The sequence below is a fragment of the Limanda limanda genome, chromosome 9 (genome assembly GCF_963576545.1).
Source record: "Limanda limanda chromosome 9, fLimLim1.1, whole genome shotgun sequence".
NCBI classification, from domain to species: domain Eukaryota; kingdom Metazoa; phylum Chordata; class Actinopteri; order Pleuronectiformes; family Pleuronectidae; genus Limanda; species Limanda limanda.
Window position 1 is genome coordinate 19417575 of NC_083644.1, and position 21492 is coordinate 19439066.

The 21492-nt window shown below is 41.1% G+C and overlaps 2 protein-coding genes across 3 annotated transcripts; one reads left to right on the forward strand and one right to left on the reverse strand.

The window, feature by feature from the left end:
- Positions 1–1867: 1867 nt before the first annotated feature.
- il12rb2 (interleukin 12 receptor, beta 2a) lies at positions 1868–11289 on the forward strand. Its single transcript, XM_061078534.1, has 15 exons — positions 1868–1928; positions 2146–2406; positions 3616–3739; positions 3850–4040; positions 4346–4488; positions 5097–5241; positions 7334–7401; positions 8013–8220; positions 8321–8503; positions 8968–9069; positions 9252–9398; positions 9683–9814; positions 10074–10167; positions 10294–10381; positions 10466–11289. Exons 1-15 carry the CDS (start codon positions 1868–1870, stop codon positions 10904–10906), a joined length of 2388 nt encoding a protein of 795 aa, XP_060934517.1. The 3' UTR covers positions 10907–11289.
- A 597-nt stretch (positions 11290–11886) lies between these two features.
- serbp1a (SERPINE1 mRNA binding protein 1a) lies at positions 11887–18616 on the reverse strand. 2 transcript variants are annotated; one of them, XM_061077535.1, is made up of 9 exons: positions 18251–18616; positions 16549–16741; positions 15457–15606; positions 15272–15340; positions 14863–14937; positions 14499–14667; positions 13651–13698; positions 13350–13544; positions 11887–13210 (listed from the first exon to the last, which is right to left on the reverse strand). In XM_061077535.1, the coding sequence occupies exons 1-9, from the start codon at positions 18507–18509 to the stop codon at positions 13151–13153; spliced, it is 1218 nt and encodes a 405-aa protein (XP_060933518.1). In that variant the 5' UTR covers positions 18510–18616; the 3' UTR covers positions 11887–13150. The 2 variants fall into 2 exon arrangements, with proteins under 2 accessions (XP_060933518.1, XP_060933517.1); XM_061077534.1 differs by having other exon boundaries at positions 15272–15343.
- Between the last annotated feature and the right edge of the window lie 2876 nt (positions 18617–21492).

Here is a 21492-nt window from a genome sequence, read left to right on the forward strand (position 1 = left end):
CCAATGTACTACATGTTTTATGTACCTGTACTTTACTTTATGTACCTTTTACTCCACTACCTATATCTATATATCTCTATAGCAAATATCTGTACTTTCTATGTTTACATACCATTGCGTTACATTTTCGCATTGTATTTTATATTTTTAAAAGTGAGAAACGAGAGCAAAGCAAACCTGCAACGGAAGCATCACTGGTGACACATCTACAATGTATTTGGAAAAGGCAGAGGCTAATGATATTTGCATTAGGGAATAAGTCACACTCTGCAAGAAGATTCAGTTTTTATACTTTAAACTTTTACTGAAGTAGAAAAGTTAATGTGATCATTTTACTTTGATACATTTTTGTGAATTTATTTGTTCTTTCACTGAAGTTAAATCTTCCTCCACCACTGCTCTCTTTATACCTCCTCCCCATTAGGAAAGTAATCTATAAGATTTACTGAACCTTGATGAATTATATAATATGAAATGATAACTAATCATCATGCACATTTCAGTGCCAAGTCCTGTATTAGATGCTGAAGATGTTTCTCTGTTTCAGATTGAGAAAGCTGGTGACCTCTGCTGTGTCTGATACGAGACAACAGTGAAGTGTGAAATTACTCGAAAACTTCAGCTGGGGTTTTGTCTGTTACCTATAGTCTCTGTGTGAGGTTTGAACAACCTGCTTCTGGTGTGTATGTTTCTACTCACACAAGCACCATCTGCAGTTAACACCTTATTTTTAGGACTTCCTGAGAGTTATCTCACTTCCTCATTGGCAATCAGATTTTCAGGAGGGTCTCTCCTTTGTCAGCAAACTTAAGCAATAAGAAATCTCTCACTTTGCAAATGTTTAATGTCGAACAGCTCTTATTAAGCCTAACATTGTGAATAAGTATGTACAGCGACAGGGGAAAGTCCCCCTCTGCAGCACGTGTGGATGTGACTGACGGAGTGAGACTTTGGTCTGCGTGGAAATTATAACCATGAAGATTCATCTGAGGGGTTGCTGTGTTGTTTTAACTTTGACGGGTTCATTTTTAAAACAACCAATCTGAGGAATTATGTCATATTCAGTTATCTCAACCTCTGAATGGGATTTTAAGACCACACCTGCATATGCATTGTGTGTGGTGTTGATTTGTGTGTATATGTGTCTAATGTCAAATATATGCCAACAATAAAAGAAAAGATGCAAGAAAAGTAAAGGCTACGTTTGTGTGTGTGTGTATGTGTGTGTGTGTGTGTGTGTGTGTGTGTGTGTGTGTGTGTGTGTGTGTGTGTGTGTGTGTGTGTGTGTGTGTGTGTGTGTGTGTGTGTGTGTGTGTGTGTGTGTGTGTGTGTGTGTGTGTGTGTGTGTGTGTGTGTGTGTGTGTGTGTGCGTGTGAGTGTGTATGTGTGTGTGTGTGTCAGACTTCATTGATGAACTGTGACTGAAGTGTTTCACACCAGAGGCGGGGACAATGGCAGCGCCTCCTCTGCTGCCACTTTGAGTCAGTCATGACATGCAGCTGTGAAGACAGATGTTTTTGAGCGCCTCACGATGACGGACAGAGCTGGATGAGGCTCAGAGGACATGGTCGATGTCTTACTGTGATGGGATGTTTCGGTGAGTGATTTGAGTTTTTTTAAACTTATTTTTAATTACTCTTCCATATTGTTTGAAGACATTTGCAATTTAAGCTGGTGTCTGTCCTCAAACCTCTGCTTAAAAACTGTTATTTAATATGAATAGAAAATACATGGGGATATATTAACTCTTGCTTATAATGAGAATCATTAATACTTCATAATATCACTAGATTTGCTTTATGACCTAATGCATGTGTGGTCTTTTGTTATTTGGACTTAGCAACAGGACAGGTTCTGACGACACACCATGTCTCAAACATGCTCCGTCCTCATCGCCGCTGCACTGCTGGTGGTGCAGCTTTGCATGGGTAAGCTCAGACTTCTCTATGGACACACATTACTAAAAAAAATGTATGATTTGGAGATGAAAGTTTGATTAGATAGAGACAAATATGCAGGTCCACATTGCCATATCTGCTTTAAACTCAACAGATAATTAGTCGGTTAAATTCCTCTAACTATCTTATCAGATATAAGTCATTATGGACAAGTAATATCAGTCTAAGTCAGTATTTCTGTTTTTAGGTGAGAAGTCCTGCACCATCTGGTCAGAAGCTGGAGCCGTGGTGCAGCGATACACCAGTTTTAGGTTGTACTGCACCTTTAACTGCAAGTGCAATGGATCCATGTACAGTGGCCACCCGTCAACACTCGAGATACACACTGAGCTGAATTCTACAACCATATATTTTAAGGTGGTGAACATAACAAAGAACAGGACTTACAGCTGTCAGTGTAACTGTTCTCCGACACTGGACCCCTGTGGACTGGACATCTTCACTGGGTGTGAGTATGAAGAGAAGCAACATCTGTTTCTGAAACTTTTATCTCACTGAAAAGTGCACATTTTAATGGGGGATTTAGGATTATTGTATTTCAAATAGGACTAATGTCCAAGCGTTTATAATGTCAGTTCAACAGTAGCCAGCAGCTTTAACACTGAAGACATCACCTAATTGAAATAATGTTTACACATTATGCTTATTTAAAACTTATGCCAATAGATATAAAAATCCTGCAGGGTGTTGACTTTCATCTCAGGGCGTTGCAGTGCATTTCAAGCAACTCGAGCTGGTTCTGCTTTCTCTTCTTTATTTAGAGTTCACACTGTTCACATGTTAAAGACTGAGAGCAGCAAAGTGTTTTAGCTGACTGCGACAAGTTGATTATTCTTTCTTTTTACACATACAACAAGTACAATCCAGTAACGACACACCCACCATTTCAACAGACTTAACCTGCAATGAAAAGCAATGAAACTTGTAACTTTATAGAATAGCACATTCTTGAATTTAATCTACTGCAGTTACTGAATGTTTTCATTAGTGACTAGTCATATTATTAATGCTTCCCAAATATATATTTCTAATGTGTGGGAATGAAAACTTATGTGCAAACAATGAATTCCCTCACTTGCCAAAAACAAGCCATATAGGAAGAAGTATTAGGGCAATATGAAAAAAACCTTTTGAGAATTTGATAATAACGTTGTAATTGAGAAGACAGTAATACGAGAAAAATGTCATATTAATAAAATAAAGAAGAAAAGTATTTTTAAGTAAATAAGAAACAATAATCCATGCTTATTGAAGTTAGCATGCGTTCCACTCTTTCTGAATCTAAAATCTTGAAACAATCTCATTATTTCTGGAAAAAAATTCCCTTTGAATAGAACATAGCTAGAACTTCCTAGTTTGTTGCACAATCTTTTGAAAGTCCTGATACTTGATGTTAATTTGCTGCGGATGTCAAATTGATTTTGTTAGTTGTGAATCAACGAGTTGCTATGCTATTTTAACAATGAAGATTGTCCATCATTGCATAATTCTCCCTATATGTAACAGACCCAGTCAACCAAGGCTGAACCTGAGGCACATTTACATCCCATACACTGTAATGCTTTGAACATAGATACTGTGGTTTTTGAATTTCAAACCTTAAAAACCTCAGTATTTAAGATCTATTCAACTCCTCTTCGTCTTCTTCATCCTTCAGATGTACCAGATCGTCCTAAAAACCTGTCATGCATCTACAAGGTCTTAAATAATACAAGTGGAGATGTGCTGTGCACTTGGAACCCAGGAAGGCACACTTATCGTAGAGACAAAACAGAGCTGTGGTGAGTTTGAAAAAGAAGGAAACTTGAATTTAACATGTCACCAAAACATTCTATAATGCAATGACCCTGCTTATACTGTCAATTGAAAGTTCGCTTTGTTGTGTTTTCAGGTTGAGAACTGTAGCAGGAAATCACAAGAGTAAACCAGAGCCAAACAATGTCTCCAGTAAGGGAACTGGCTCACTGTCCGTTAGGTTCACTGTCCTCAGGTCTGTGCAGCTCATCTACGTGTGGGTTAAAGCCTGCAATGACCTGGGCCGTGTGGAGTCTGACACCGTTAACTACTCCCTCACTGACATCGGTAAGACCCACAGAAATGGCTGAGCTCCTTCACTTTGTGTGTACCTGGTACTTTCTGCAGGAAGAGCGTGCAATTCTTTTACGTGTAATGACAGTTTCAAGGCATGAAATGATGATGAGAGTGTGACTGAAAGTTTGAAGTTCTTTTATACGCTGTTTCATAATCTCCCCCAATCCTCCTTTCAATTTATGAAATGTTTCATCAGAATATGATTTTTTTTTACAGTTAAGAGAACAACTGATCTTGTGTGTCCATCGTGTTGACAGTAAATCTGACCTCTCTGGTGTCTGTGTTGATCTGAGCAGCAACGCCGTCACCTCCTGTTCTTGGGCGACCAGAGTGCTCCTCCCGGGAGTGCATTTTCACAGTGGAACAGCCTGTGAGGACTAAGCACCTGCAGATCCAGTACAAAGCAGCAGAACAGACATGGACATCTCACCCAGATCTAGTAAGACGTCTTTAACACTTCAGAGATGAGATGTTGCATGAGATATGACAGTCGGTTACTTAGAACCTTTGAAGTCGACATTGCACGATCGTATCTCGTAGGTCTGATTCAAAGCAATACACAGATATGAGTGTCAGGTCGATAGGCTCAGAGGTGAACTCTCAGTGAGGTGTTCTCACAATGTGATCGTAGATCTGCCTCATTGTTCCCCTACTCTGCCCCCAGCTCACGAGGTCTTCTTCATGCCAACTCCTTTCCATCCCTCCTTCTCTTCTTAAACCTAAAGGGGAACAGGCTTTCTCTGTGGCTGCCTAAGCTCTGGAATAGTCTCCCGGCCCACATTATGTCTTGTTGTAATATCAGCAATTTTAAATCTAATTAAATATCCTACTTATTTAATCTTGCATTTAATTAAGCCTGATTCTGTCTAATGAGTCTGCTGCTGTCTGTTTTTTTGTTGTCATTTACTGTTATTTTGAACACCTTTTATTTTGAACGAGCACTGCACTAGTATAAATAAATCAGACTAGACTTCACTACATGGCATTTTCCCACAAATAAAACTTGTGAGTATGAGAATGTGATGAGTGATTATTTTTTATTTACAGAGCGTACCGATGAGTACAGTTCCGGCTCGTTCCATCTCCTCTCTGGAGCCCTACAGTTTGTACCATTTCAGAGTCCGATCCAGCTTCAGCAACGGCCTGTGGAGTCAGTGGAGCACAAACGCTTCCAGCAGGACTCAGGAGGAGGGTAAGTGAACTGTTCCTACCTGATCCAACCTGTGGGTATCACTGCTCTTACTGAATGAAAGCAGCACGAATTCTGTCTAAAGATGTGAAAGTATTTACAGTATCTCTGTGGTTTGAGGCAGTTATCAGCTCACCACTGTCTGCCAGCAGGATAAACCACTGACACAATTCTCGCTGGGTTGTTTGTTGAGATCCAGTGATACGACGAAATATGAATAGTTCCAAAAGTGCATACAACAGTATAAATACAAGACCCAAATAAAAGAATAAATTATGTCAACTGTAGTTGAGTCTTATTGTGTGTCAGGTCAAACTGAGTCACAGGAAATAGATTAGAAGGAGTTAGGGTTAGGGTTAGACAGATGCTAAAACAAGTGAAGAGGAATGTGATCTTCGTTGTCCTGAGCCTTAACTGAAAAAGGGGAGCAGATAAGTTGGAGAAAGTTCCCGCTGTCATCACTAAACACAGAATCTTGTTAGCTTCCCTGAGCAGTGGCAGATCTAGTTATTTTCTGAATTGGGGTTCATAAAGGGAGGCAAACTCTTTTTTTGTTCCACTATTCAGTAAATTAATGAGCTAAATACATGTGTTTGTCAGTCATCCCCAGGCAGGATGGTTGAGTTAAGGCTGGTAAAGTCCTCTTTAAAACCCCACAAGTGATAAAACAAATTCAATTAATCATTTCCTTCAAATACAAACTTCCCCATTTCTCCCGTATTCAAACCAAACATCTTGTAAAGTATTAAAGTAAAAACTCTTCCCTTTGCTGCAAACTGACTTTGAGTATTTCATGGAGGTTACGTTCAATTAAGACTCCAAAGTGGAACAGACTGTTTATTTTAGATTTGGTAGGGGTTGGTGAGAGAGAGGATTAGTTAAACCCAATAAAAGCAAATATCTTCTCATGTTTTACAGCTGCAAATATAATCATCTCATTATGTAAAGTGGCCTTATAGAAAATGTTTTGATAAAAAATTGTGAAATATATAGGTAATTATACAATGTTATTATATTCACTGAGCTGGAAGAGTGTGCAATAACAAGGTTGAATGTAAAGCACTCTTTTTTACTAAAACAACATTGCCACTGGGTGGCGAACACAAAGGTCTCCATTCCCAACTGGGACCCATGTGCCTTTAAGGCTTCAATGTGGTGGGTTTTTATCTTAAGTAACGCTTAAGTAACGCTTAAGTAACGCTTAAGTCTTTGTACCGTAATAAAATTTCCATCCTGACTGGAAGGAAATAATTAATCTGCTTTGGAAAACAGTTGGCATTAATGTAAAAATTTTCCAATGTGAAGTTCCGAAACCCACATTGTGGTTGTTGAACATCATTTATTGTTTTTACCACCCGTCTAATTGTATAAGTGTGTTAAAGCATCAGCAGTGCAAAGAGGTCGAGTGCTCACAGATCACAACTTCCTCCATACTGTGCACACATACAGGGTGGAGGGACCTTAACTTCCCTACTGGGTGATCACATGTCACATGTTCACTGGTGCCTGTGTAAGGTCAGTGCTCTTACCGAGGAAAACCGAGGAAAACGCTTTCTGTAGCAGGAGTCGGTTACATGATAAATTCAGTCAGTTGAATTTAAATCCAAATTTCACACCCCATGAATATCAGTCCTTTGATTCAACCAATCAAGATTGATTAATTATTCCATTCAGAATTTGGTTAAAATATTTTTAAAAAGCACACTTTATTAAAGAAATGTTAAAGAAAGTGATTAGAAAAAACTTCTTAAAATGCCGCTTTGTTTGGATCTGCACCAAAATTGTATGACATGTTTTTTTGTCCCATGCCTCATCCTTCCACCAAGTTTCATCTAAATCCACCCAGTAGTTTTTGTATAATCCTGCCAACAAACCATTCGATGGCGGATGTACAAATATTCTTTCAAAAAGATCTTAATATTTGCCTTTATGTGTCATTTTAATGGAAAGAATGTTATGTACGAGATTTCTTGGAAGTGTTTGTCATCTGTGTCAGACCTGCACAGATTATACGTGTCACTTTCAAAGAATTCCTATTTTGAGCTACAGCTTATATTAATCCTTTATGTGACACTGTGATGTTTTATTGTTTCAGCTCCTGAAAAAGAGTTGGACGTATGGTACGATGCGTTTGAATTACAATCCCTGAGAGTTTACTGGAAGGTAAGTCATGACAGTTTTTTTTATGTAGAGTGTCATGACAGTGACCACTAAACACCGCTTTGCTGTTTCATCGTCTCCATGCGTTCACTCTCCTCCTTCTCACGCTGTCTGTGTGGTTGTGTGGTGCAGTGTGTAGCCATAGTAACACATCCAGATCTTCTCTACTTCACTACGATGTTCTGCATAAACTAAAGGTCAACTCTTGACCACTTCTGATGTGTTAAACCCTCACACACACATACACACACACAAACACACACACATACACACACACACACACACACACACTCGTACTTCCCCACCCTCTACCACAAATACACACACCTACATTCATTTAATGACACATAAAGACTGTGAAAGGTAAGTGAAACCTGAGTACAGACACCACAGTATCAGTTTACAAGAAACCAGGAGTTAAACAGAAATGATGTGTCTTACACACTAAACCTGCAGCGTGTTGATTTTGAGCATCCTGTACTTACAGCCATATCCCAGGCACATGTTGAAGCGCCCGCAGTTTGCCACAAAATATTTTCCTTTTCTTTCAATAAAACCACAAATATATGTGGATATACTCATTGGTTTACCTTTAAACGTTTTTCTGGTTGCAGGAGCCGCACATTTCCATCGCAAGAGGAAAGATCCTAGGGTACAGCGTCAGAGTTTACCGTCCAGACTCTGGACTGGACCTTGTCACTAACTTCAGCCAGCATGCCAGGAATTATTCTGTCCGAAATTGTGCTACCTGTGAAGTGACTGTGTGGGCTCGCAACTCCAAAGGGTTGTCGCCTCCTGCTACAATCACACATCACACAAAAGGTATAAATAGCTACACTTGTGTCAGTCGGCTTGTTTAAGCAGGCTTGTGCATTACTAAAACTGAACAGTGTTATATTCACTCGTGCTCCTCTTGTCACAGCCAAGTCCTCTCAGGATGTGCAAGTAACCACTGGCAACCACAATGTCACCATCTCCTGGAGCGAGCCTGAAACTGCACTGTTACCAGCCTCCTATGTGGTGGAGTGGTACCCACAGGGTCAGAAGATGGAGGAACTCAGATGGGTCCGACTGGGCGGCAGTGACGACCATGCAGTCATCACAGGTAGAACATGTGATGGTACAATAGCCACAGATGGATTAACACAAGGAAGCAAAGGCAGCGATGTATCGTTATTTTAGACATGTTGGTGTCTGGGTTAAGATTGGAGCTAATTACAGACTAAATTGACATGAAATTGAGGTGTGAATGTGAGGCTGAATGTGTTTGTTGGCTGGTTACACGTGGCATCTGTAGCAACTCTGTCCGTCCAGGGAGAGGGATCCCTCACCTCTCTGAGGTATCAACGTTTTTTCCACTGTTAAAAGTTTTTTTGGGGTAGTTTTTCCTCTACTACTCTTGTTGAGGGTTAAGGGCAGATGATGTCACACCTTGTTAAGCCCTATGAGACAAATTGTGATTTGTGAATATGTGCTTCACCAATCAAATTTGATTTATCTGCTTTTGGTCATTTTTTATTTCGATAAATGATTTAATTATATTGTTTTCCTATATTTTTCTTCATGCAGGTATTAAGCCATTTGAATGCTACGAGGGGGCAGTGTATGTTTTCAATAGCGACAGCTCAGTGACCAGGATGATGTTTTCAGGTGTCACAACTTTGGAGTCAGGTAAGATCAAAGAGGAGCTATACATACATGATTAATATTATTTACTATCATTTACTTATTTACTGAATCAAAATATCATCATAAAACTTATTTTGACTTGTACTATTCTAACTGGTCGAAACTGCAGTGTTATGAACAGAAGTTAACAGACTCCTCCATGCTGTTGTGTTTGTTGGTTGCAGCCCCAGAGGTTGGTCCATCGTTCCAAGAGACGGTCGAGGGACAAGTAGTGAAGGTGACCTGGACGGAGCTTCCCAGGAGCAAGCAGAGGGGCTGTATCACCAACTACACCATCTATTTAGAGAACAGCAGTGGACACCAGCAGCGATGTAGGAATTGTTTGATTAGTGCCTGTTAGGGACTGTGTAAACATTTAAAGAGGTAGACGTGTCATCTTTTATTTTTGCTGAAGAGGACAGGGACTTCAACCCTGTGTTTTTGAAAAAAGGAGTTGCGGCAATGAACAGAATGAGGAAATGTATGTTTTCTGAACATTAGGAGCATGTAGATCTCTGCAAGTATTAACCCAAAATAGATTATGAACCTGAATATGAGCAGGATAAGCCTCCTTTAAATCGCTCCTCTGCTGTGTGTGTACACGTTTGTATTTCAGACTCCGTACCAGCATCGGACAGGACGTATGTGATCCAGCCCCTTTCTCCTGCCGTCTACAGCCTGTGGATGACTGCGTCCACCGCTGAGGGAGAGGGGCCTGTGGGTCAACAAATGAAGTTCCTAATCCAGCGTAAGCACACTTGCCAATTTGGGGAAATATGTTTTAATATGTTCATTGACTTAATTAATAATTAACTATTTGTCTTCAAGACTCCAGCAGAATTTATTCCAATGGTAGTTCTTATGGAAACAAATCAAGACAAGATTTGTCCAAGGACACATAATGTAGACACTTGTTTTTTTTTCATGTTCTTCTTGACTGACTGTACTAGAGGAGATAATATGCTGAGACTTCAAATCTTTTCCCTTTGTTTTTCTCATGATTGCAGAGGGAACTCTACTGACCAAGGTCCTTGTGTTTGGTACCATTGCCCTGATTGTGGTTATAGTTTGCCTGTGCCATTTGTCAGCAGTAAACCAGAAGTAAGTTAGGGACAGCAGCTCCATGAAAGCCTCATTGAAATGATGCATCATGAACAATAAATTATCATTTTGCTAGAACAAGTTTAAATGGTATCTTGTTGAGCAGTTTCCCACGTTCCCTCTCAGGTTCTGGGTGTTTTGCCAGTGCCTCATGCTCGATATTGTCCCAGATCCTGCAAACAGCAAGTGGGCAAAAGAGTGTACCCATGAAAAGGTATTTTCTGTAGAAGAAGAAAAAGATTTGAGCTACATTGCAGCTCATTGTTCCTGGTTTGAGCCTGTTTCTTCCTCCCAACAGGGCAAGATGAACCTCCAGCAGCAGCACAGTAACTCCAGTACAACAGAGGAGGAGGAGGAGGAGCCAATCCTGGTCGAAATTGAGGAGCTGCCCAGGCAGAGCGGTAGCATCTCCATATCAACAAATGTGTCCTCGCAACTCCCTCCTCAGATCAGCCGGAGCTTAGACGCCACGCCACCGTACCCTGCGACCACCTACATCAAGAGCCTCTCCCATGATTCTGACAGCTCCGACCACACACAAAGCTCAACTGTCGACTACATCTCATCACACGGTCTGGGAGATATGGAGGAGGATCAGGAAGAGGAGGATCAGGAGGAGGAGATGCTGGGTTTCTCCCCCAGTCACCACCTCTTCAGCGGGCCCATGAGCTTCGGAGGAAAGTTAACTCTGGACGCGGTGAAAATTGACTTCTGTAGTGACTTCTTTCAGGAAAGCTAATGTGAAAGCGGAACTCTCCGGTTGGGAGATAACGAAGGACACAATAAAAGTTTCAGTATGTTGTTTGGATCACACTGGGACATACATGAACTACCTCTTTACTTGTAATCAGAACTGTAAAACAAACAGTCTAGCGCTAAACTAAGCAGTAATCATCGACTTAAAATGTTCTTAAGTCCAAATTGTATGCATTATCCTTTTTCTTCCCAGAATGGCTATATACTAATACGATTACATTTCTGCCTGTTTGAGTTGAAAGTTACTGGAAAAAACTAATAGGATGTGAAAGGTCTTTTTCTTTAAATATTCATCAACATACTAGAAACAGGAGGATCAGTCATATTCAGAGCTGCCCTTAAAATATCTTCAACTAATCACCATGTTTGGATACAATTTTTACTTTCAAGAAACTTTTGATTTGTTAATTTACTTGTGCAGCCTAAGTCTGATTTGTCCCTGAAAATAAAATGTTTTATTCTTTGCACTTGTTTGTATTTAGATGGAGTTTGTCATCTCTGCCGAGGAGCTTTTCACCAGTCTGTTTTGCGAACAAGATTAACCGGGGAATAATTCATACATTTTGAAGAAAAAAATAAAAATCAGGCACATTTAGGGAACTGATATCTATGAACGGACATTTGGTGCAGCATTCTACTTTAAACATTTTTTGAATAGTCGTTCCATAGTACGATACAGGACTAGACCAGCGGACTGAATGTCAGGATGGGTTTGTAGAGTTTCAGTGTTGGCAGCAGGCAACCAGCCATAACGTCCTGTTGAACTTGAACACATTTAAAATTAAATTCTGAGGTGAAAGTTGACCATTTCCCATACCTCCCCTACAGCTTCCTTCTCAAAACACAGCTAACTTATATTAGATAATGTATGGAGATACACCTGGCAACAAGAGCAATGCAAACAGTACATTTGTGACATCATTTTGTCTGTGGACAGGGTAAAAAAAGGGACGCTGCAAAAAATTTATCGACCATCTTTATTTACCGACAGAGGTCTCTAATAGCAGGGCTAGAATTCACACATTTGTAGAGCACTTCAGTTGTTCCACACAATGAACAACTGTATTTCTTTCAGAGCAATTATGCAGTGGTGCCACTGTGAGAGCTACAGGGCGAGTCAACAGTGGAGGAAAATATCAGCACAGAACAGATTGCCGAAACAAACGAAGCTGGGCTTACACCTGTGGAAGGATGCTCGAGTGGAGTGTGTAAACAGTCAGTAGGCCTGAGGGAGGCTACGGCTGCATCAAGACACTTCCTCTCTGAATCACTCTTTGAAGAAAACTTTTGATTGACTTCCACATGGTGAGTAATCAGAGGTGAAATGCGTGAGGAGAAAGAGACACTCGATTGTGAACAGCACTCCAAATACGAGTAAATCAGAACACATGGAACAACCTGCAGCTTCAAATAAATCCAATTGACAAAAGTCTCAGGATCTATGTAAATTTAGCAGAGTCATGAACAATGTGCTCCTCCAAAATGACCTAATGTTCCTCCTTAAAAATATTTGTGAAAAAAAAGAGACCCTTAATACAGATTTAGGCGCCATTTCGTCAATGCAGTGTCTTATTTGCACCATGTGAAATAGTCTCTGAAAGAATTTATGAAAATAGTCAAGATTTACAGGCCTAAGATCATAAAATAATAACCTGTATAAAATATAAAACAATACCCCAGTGCTAAAGAAAAACAAAATCCTTAAATCTCAATGACTGAAGCTGTAACTTCATCAATAATACCTGGTGTGGCAGAGCCGAGGAGCTTGGGTTGGAGCTCTGCGGTGCCTATTTCAAAGCAAGCAAGCAATGGCACACACCAAGCTAACAGATACTCTTCTTATACTTACATTTTGAAAATGCATATTTTCAAGCAGCAATTACAAAAATGTATCAATGGACAATGCATAACCTCTGAAAAAAATACTGTATGAAAACATCCCTGCTACTTTGTTTCCAAGTACAAAACCTCTACCAATAAGTTGCTCCCGGAGTAGCAAGAAGTCCTTTTCATTTTTTTTTTTTACTTTTTTTTTTCTCCTTACTTTGTTTTGTTTTTTCCATCTTCTTTTTGTTTTTATTGGGTAAAACTCAGTCCTCACATTGACTGCCATGGTTAATGACAGTCGTCTCCATCATTTCACTTTGCTGAAGGATCCAGGAACATGCAAGCCTCGTAGTGGAGGTGCTCAGGAGGCTCCTGTAGGCCTGAGGGCAGCAGCCGGGGCTTAAGCCAGGGCTGGGAAGGCCTCTGGGTCGTCCACGTTGGGCACAGACGCAGATGACGGCTAAGGAATAGTAAGCACAAGAAAGAGTTAGTTATAGTAGCAAGAATCCATCAGGCTTTTAATCTTAACAGGTACAATGACCATATTTTAACATGGTGTGTTTAGTAAAAGACAACAGCTTAACTGTAGAGGTATCTACCTTGTCAGTCCTTACTGTGCGGACCGGCCTAGGGGCTTCAGCGCCACTGGGACCGCCACGGCCACGACCTCCCCGGCCACCACGTGGTCCCCCACGTCCGCGGCTCGGACGGCCCAGATCTCCGAAGTTGATCTCCAGCTGGGCCGTAATGTCATTGGCTGGCTTACGGAAGTGGTGCTCGTCCTCCAGCTGAGGCTACAAAATTGATTGAAACAGTTTAATATCATTTTACAGCTTTGCCTTATTTAATTTGTAGGTATCATTTGATGTCATACTGTGCAACAGAAGCATAACTGTTTACCTTAGGCTCCTCAACCTTAGGGGTTTCAATCAGATCCTCCTTCTTAACCTGTGATGGTGAAATGCAAGATGTTATTTCTAAAACATACGAGCCATGTTTTCCACGAAAGAAAAAATGTAACAAAGTAGAAAAAGAAAACTGTCAATAAAAAAAGTCTGCATTTCCTGACTGCAACAATCGTTAATCTCATCTTCCTACCACACACTCACTTGAGCCCCAGTATTTATGTTATGTCCAGAATGAACAAGATGACTAAATCATTTATCTATTGACTGATTGTTCTGCATATCGAATGAAAAAAAGTTATGAAGGAGAAACAGAAGTTTATTTACTGCATATATAGAGAAGTGAACAACTATAAGTCGGTATAAATCAGACCGTTTGTTTAAAAGTAGTTTGTTAGCGCACTTAGCTTGTATGTTTGGGGAGGAGGAAGGGTGGGGGATCTTGGTGAGTTTCAGGTTTATTTAGCTTTTATGTTCATAAAAATTGGAAAGGTATCATTTACAATTAAACTAAAATTTGAAGCCATCAAATGTGTTTTCTAAATCAGGGAGTGGAAATTTGGGGTTTTGTGAACGTTGGCTGTTTTGTCAGCTCTTCAGAAAACCCTCAGATTTTCAAGGGTGTCTCCACACAGTTCTTATGTTTAAGTGTGATTTTATTTGGAGCTTGAGTCTAAATGGGTTTCTTCTTTTTACTGCTTTAGAAACAAAGACATGTTTATTTTAGTAGACATAAATAACCTATCAATCATCATCGAGGTCGATCAAACATGACAAAGCTTGGGTTTTTATGTTAACCAAAATAAAAAATTACGTTTTCTCGCAGCTATGTTGTTGACTCACCTCTGCTTTGGATTTGTGCAGCACAAACCCTCTGGTCCATTGAGCTCCCTCGTTGGCCTCACGGATGTTGAATTCCACCTTGGCCCGCTCCTTGTCTTGCACGGCTTTCCATTCGTCCAGAGTCATTTCCTTGGGCCCTTCTTCCTTGACCTCCTCTACCTCATTCTCCCTTCAACAAAGACGAGACACAAAGGGTTGAGTGTTACTAGAAGTCTTAACATAACCTTTCAACTTAACTTATGTTATTATAAATTTAGGCTTATCTGCACATCCCTCTGTTATATTGTAGACTACAGCAATGCCAAAATCTCAAAAATGATTCTTGTAATCTATACCAAGATGAATAAAACAAGAAAATTCATACTTGTTCTCAGAGTCAGCCGGTGGATGCTCCTCTCCTTCAGGGGTCTCTTCAGTGTTGGTTGATTGGTCAAGCTCACTATTAAGAGGAGAAAAAAATTTGTTGGCACTATTTTGAACCAGGATACAGTGTGAATACTAGGATGATACAGCATGATGAACTCATGCACTCAAACTGATGAAATCAAAAAAAGGCAACCGATACTACAAAAACACACCCACAACCCATCTCCAAATGTGACTCCTGTTCCCTGACTAGCATTACGTCACTTAGTGTCTTCTAAAAACACAACATGAGAAATGAACACAGTAGTGTTATATATGTATGGTCACAATTGGAGTTTGTGCATGTATTCTAAAACTCCCTCATCTCTCATAATGCAAAGTTTGTCATTGTAACTACAGACACTTACTTGAGCTCATCCTTGACGGTGCCCCAGTTGTGAGATCCACTTCCACCACGCTTCTCCTCACCCTTCAGACTACTGAAACAACATTTGCTTTAGCCACGATCACTGCACATGTACTAAATAAAAACTAACGAATATCTTTAACGGACCATGGGTGAATTCGTTTTTTATTCTAAAAAAGTACTTACGTTTTGTCGCTGCCACTGTGTCTATCGAATTCTCGTTTGCCCCGGGAGTCAAAGCCATCGCTGCGAGGCATGCCGCGGCCTCTGCCTCCACGAGCCCCTCTGCCGGCACCGCCGCCACCACGTCCTCTCATGGGCCTGTCACCGATTGGTCTGAAGAGAAAGATGATGATTATCAGTCTTCTCTTTTGCAAAGTACAAGTTTCTTTGCCGGTCATAAGCTTAGCCCTATTTTCATGAATTCAGCTGGGGGGAGTTAAGACAAAATATGAATTTCTTTTAGCTGCCTTAAATGACATTTAAAGAAAAACAAAGAGATTGTGGCTTCTGCCGATAGGTAGTCTAAATTTAGATTTGGACTTCATTTTTTTGTTGCATTGGTCTTAAAACGTAAACTGATCAAGTTAGTTTGCATGCAGCAGTCGGGGCCAAACATACTAAGCCTTATCATTGCAAACAACGCCTTAAACAGTTGCTGTCCATACTCGCCCCCCCGCCCCTCCCTCCAACTTATGATACTAAGGGCCTCCACCGGGTCTCCCCTGTGTTCATTTTGCAGCAGCCTGCACTCATTTTACACGTTAACAATAAACACCATCACTAGTCTGAAATTATTTGGACCTGGACAGTACTTTAGTTTACTTTGTGTTGATGTGATTCGCTCAAAAGTTTATGAGATATATTTAAAGTTGCAGTGGGTAGAATGTGGTGACACCCTCCCCTTCCAAACATGAAAGAGAACTGTGGTAACCTTTAGTTTTTATAAAAACTCATAGGGTGTTTAGTTTGTCCAGTCTGGGCTACCACAAAAACATGGCTGCCTCCATAGAGAGGATATATATTACGTAAATATTAAGTATTTCAATAAAAAGGGCCTATTCTAGGGTAAATAAAACAATCTGTTTAATTTAGATGAAACACAGTCGTGAAAACATCACTAGGATTATTTTATATTGAATTTCTGTCAATAGATTTCTTTCTCCTAAATCTTATACACTGGACCTTTAAAACACATTGAAAAAAGTCTAACATTTTGCACACATGGGGGTCGTCCTGCCCCTGATGCAAAAAAAGTTACTGTTCAATTATACTCACTTCTCAACTGAGAATTCACCACCCTCAGTCTTCTCACCGCCTTCTCCAGCGGGCCTTTCAAAGCGACGAGGGGGCCGCCTGTCCGCAGGCCGTCTGTCTGTGGGGGGGCGCCCTTCGCCCTGGCCGCCTGGGCCGCCCTGGGGTCTGGGGCCGTCACCCTCTGGCTTGCGCCCCATTCTCCTCATGCCGGGACCTAGGATTGATCACAACAGTGGGGTTAGAGGACCGATGGGATTGATAGATCAGGACCCACCATTGAGCATCAGACATGAGAAAGAAGACAGTGTTATTGTTCTGTCTAAATGGAGCAAAATTTCAACGAATGTGTTTTTTTTTTTATATATATCAACTGGTAAAATCCATTTCTTGTGATTAATGATGTGTATTTATTTGTTTATACTATTTTTATATACCCTACGACTTGTTATAATAATATTGTAATATTAAAACAGCAAAAACTTCAGTCTCCATCAAGTTCCCAAAATGTGTTACCGATTGTAAGGTAGAAATTTTGTACAGAGGGCTGTGATTTCACTTGATGGGGACTGAGGTGTTTCCTGCATGTTCACTCATCTCCCACTTTGTTTCGATGTGTGCTGACCACCTGAATCACGGAGTCACTGAATGGAATTAACCCCTTCATAGTCTTTAACCCCTCAACCCGTGGAGCACATGGTCGAATGTGACAGACCCAATCCCACCCCTGGCCTAAACCACCAGCTACCAAAATAGACACCCTGCAGGACACAGTGGCAGCTGGGCGCACCGTGGTCGTCGCACCTGTCTCATCTTCTCCCCAGCAAACAGATACGAGCCCACTTGGCAGCGTGACCTGCTGATAATGGCCATTTAACTGGTCTGAGAGCAGATCTCCACCCAACACTGGATGCTCCACTCCTGCGTGACGTCAACTCAACGTGGTGCACACACGTTGGAACATCAGGGCATAAACTTGGCCTCCATTTTCAAAAGCCAAGGTGGTAGATTGAATATTGATACAATCTACAAAGAGGATATCTGCTGAAGTCACACGTACGAAATGAAACGCGCAGAAGCAGGTCAGGCGCATGCCCGAGCGGGTAATGTGCGCCAATGGGAAGTGGCAGCTCGGAGCGTCCACACGCCCCACACGGCCACCACGAGGTTCATCCCCGGGAGAGCTCGGCTCAGCCACCGCCATTACAATAAAACTGCGGTTCGACATTGATCTACGATTGAGTTTTAACCAATGACGTTTGATTTAACATGAACATAATTTTAATGCATTTATTTATTTTATATTAAAACGTAATAAAAATATGTGTAAATAACCGCAGGAATGGGCCTGATCTGGCACCAAGTGGCCTCAGACACAGCACGGTAACGTGAATGCATGTATCGGCCACTTTTTCCGGATGCCCAGGCTTTCGGGTTCCACCTGCTCAACAAGGCCGATGGGGAGACGAGCCAAAACAAGTCGGCCCGTAAACCGATTCCTCGGTGAATAGCTGGAGGTGCACAGCCTGCAGCTATTCACCTTGGTAAAAAATGTCCTTGTTCGCAGAAATGACAGCGCACAGGGACACAATAGCAGCCATGCGGACCTCATGTCATGGGGGCTTACGAACCGTCGCTAGCTAGGAAACGAGCACCATAGCCTGTTAGCTAAACACCCTTTCAGCCCCAGCCTGCCCGGGAGCTCAAACCGTGAAACCGGGCTTACCATCTTTCTTGAGTGGGACGGGGGCCTGGATCTCTTCTTTCTTGTCGGTGAGCGGGACCTTTCTTTCTTTCTGGGTTTCTTTCTTTGGGTGCTTCGCACCCTGGGCTGCGGTCTTGGCGGCACCAGGGAGAAGAGCAGCCTCCTTCTTCCTCGCTTCGGCCTGCTTCAGAAGCTCGAACGGATCCGACTCGTCGTCAAATAGCTGGTCGAACCGATTGGTTATCGGACAACCAAAGCCTTCTTGCATTTGTCCGGGCATGATGGCGCCCCTTCAGCAGGATTTTCCTCCGATTCTACGAGGCTTGGTGCGAACACTTCGCTAGATGAAGCCACAAGATGGCTGGGAAAAGGACCTTCTTCTCTTCCGGCGCGATAGACATCCGGGACCTCGGGGCTGTGCGCGGCTGGGGCGTGTAGTTCTTTGAAAGCGAGCAAACAATGGACGTCGATAGAGGACACGTCATCAGAAAAACTACTGTTCCCACAATGCCGTTCTCAGCGCTGTTGCTAGCCTCTGTGCAGGAAAAGCATGGTAATTACCTTACACACTGTTGTGTTGACTCCTCGTGGAAACGTCCCGAGACTCTGTTACTGCTGCGCCACCACGTTATCAGCTTTAAAGAGACAAATAGAGCTGAACGAGTCCTTCTTCCTTGTTTTATCCAGACATTATACATTAGTTAACCTCTAACACAGCAGGTGCATCTGCTAGCTGCTGTGTTGTAATTTACCTAGGAAGACATGATCAGAGCAAAGGTCAAACATATAATTTTGGAATTACAGTCAAAATCTAACAGGGAAAAACTGCACAGGCAGACTGTCATGTCCAGGTCCTGACATTTATGTATTTTGAAGTATTCACACTCCACTGAGCCCCAGGCTCTTTTTAAACCCTGCATGTAAACATTTCACACTTGCACCACTCCTCGGGGTAGCAAAACCTGATCCATAGCAAACGTACCGTACTCAGCAGTGAAAACAGCCTGATAGTTGGGTTATTCAGACAGCGTGAAAAGTGGTCATAGCGTGGTAAAGACAAATATTTATTTTAAAGTGTCAAATATTTTCATTTGGTCATGGTTTTATATGTTGTGGCCCTTGATATTGTTAAAATGTTGCATTAACTCAAAAGTATCATGTTTGAGAAGCCATGTTTGGGCACTAATATATTGAAAAGTATTATACCTATCCTTAATGTAAAATATGCTGTATGGATGAGGAAAGGACCCATTCACATTTAGTGTAGATCCAGATCAGTGGGCGTGTCCAGGATTTTTTCTGTCTGTCTTTAACATTGTGATTTTTTCCACATTTCTATTGATTTCTCACACAATACTTCATTAACCTTGAGAAAAACCAGGCACACTCTAGGCCTTGTCCCTATAATACCACATTGTGGGGAAAAGTGCAAAATGCAAAAGTATGATATTGAGGATATCACAAACCACTTTTTTCCACCAATATACTTTTTCATTGTTTTATGTGAATATTTGAGGTCTCTACCAATAATGAAAATGAAGGTATAAAGAATGGAGCAGGACAGTTTTATTAATCAGTCATTTTTATAGGGCCAGAGTGGTGCATGGTGTAGCTTAACATAAAGTACATGGAAATAACTTTGTTTTGTGTATACAGTACCTGTATCCTTCCATGTTCCCTTCACATAAAAATACACAGTTAAAGGCATTGTTTTCCTTTAGGAAAAAAGAAGTGCTTGATAAAGAAGCAGGGTGTACGGCTGCATGTTTTGCCCTTTTGTTTTGGATAGTTGTTAAAATTAATAAAAGAAGAAAGAAGAAAAGCATTCTCTTATCACCTCTACTCTGTCCAAGCCTTAGAAATACTTACTGGATTAAAGAATACAAGATTTATGTACGCTCATTTAACTGAAGGTTGTACAGTATTCTGTACTGTTAGGGCCTTGCTATATTAAAAAGAAATTAACTCTGATAGATGCTACATTCAATGGAGTGATGGAAGTTTATATTTCAAATATGAAACACAAATGATGTGCAATACAGCACAGTATGTCTAGGAAATTACACATGATGAAAACTATTATCCTCTAAACTGTTGGAGGAAGCCCGTGAAAACCTATGCAGGCACGGGGAGAACCGGAAAACTCCACACAGAAAGACCCCTTAAATGGGAAACCGGGATTCGAACACAGAGCCTTCTTGCTGAATAGTGATATTGCTAAACAATGGCTGCTTTTCAAGGAATACAATGTATCTAGTAGAAGACCTACTGTTCAGATGAGTGAATAAAATTGGAAATTCTCAGCATCATCACAAAATTCACAAAGGATGTTTACGTTTTTAGAATAAGTTATTTTCCACCCAGCAAGGTTAGATTTTAAAATGCAGGTTAATATATGTATCTCCTGAAAGAGGCATTTAGCCTGACTCAGTGATCATTGCTGGTATTTTGGGAGTTGTGTTGTGGCTGCTGGGGTTTGACCTTAAAAGGGAAGCCCTGCCAGCTGCTGATGGGTCTGTTAGTGAACACTGACCTGGAGAACAACTGACTCATGGCTTCTTAAACAACCTGTTTAAATACTGTCACAGTCACTCACTGTCAGTCTGATCTGTTTGTAAGTTACTGTGGCAGTAGACCACGCCACGGGGCTCTCACCACAGCAGCCAGAGACAAACCATTCAGGTTTTAGCATTTTTTTATTGAGTCCAAAACACACACGTGAACAAACACATACAAACCTCAACTTAAAGGGACTAGCTCAGCACTAGTGTTTCTCCTGTTCTTCCTTGTTCTGTGTGCATCTTGGGTGTCTCAGAGTGTCTGAGGCAGCTCCCCTGCTGCCTTTAAAACCTGAGGCTCAATCACCTAACAGCTCTCACCTGCGATGACTGATCCTCCAGGTGTAGGTGAAGGTGCTCTCCCAGCTACCTCCCCAGATACAAATCAACAGTTTCATTACCTTCTTCCTCACACATGAATACAACTAAATCCTAAATACAGGATCACGGTTTAACCTTAAATAACACATTAAAAGAGCCCACAAAGTTGTCCTATAACAAGTGGCTGTGCAGAATGACCTAATAATGAAATTTAACTTAATCCGTTTTTCTAAATTCTGCCCAGAATGGTCTCAATTAAAAGTCCATAAAGTTTCGATTAAGTTTATTGAAAAAGATGATTCTCCTCAGCAGTTCCTCCTGGTTTTACTTCATTATCATTCAGGAATCTGAAGTCATTCCTGTAAATCATGTGATATTAGATTA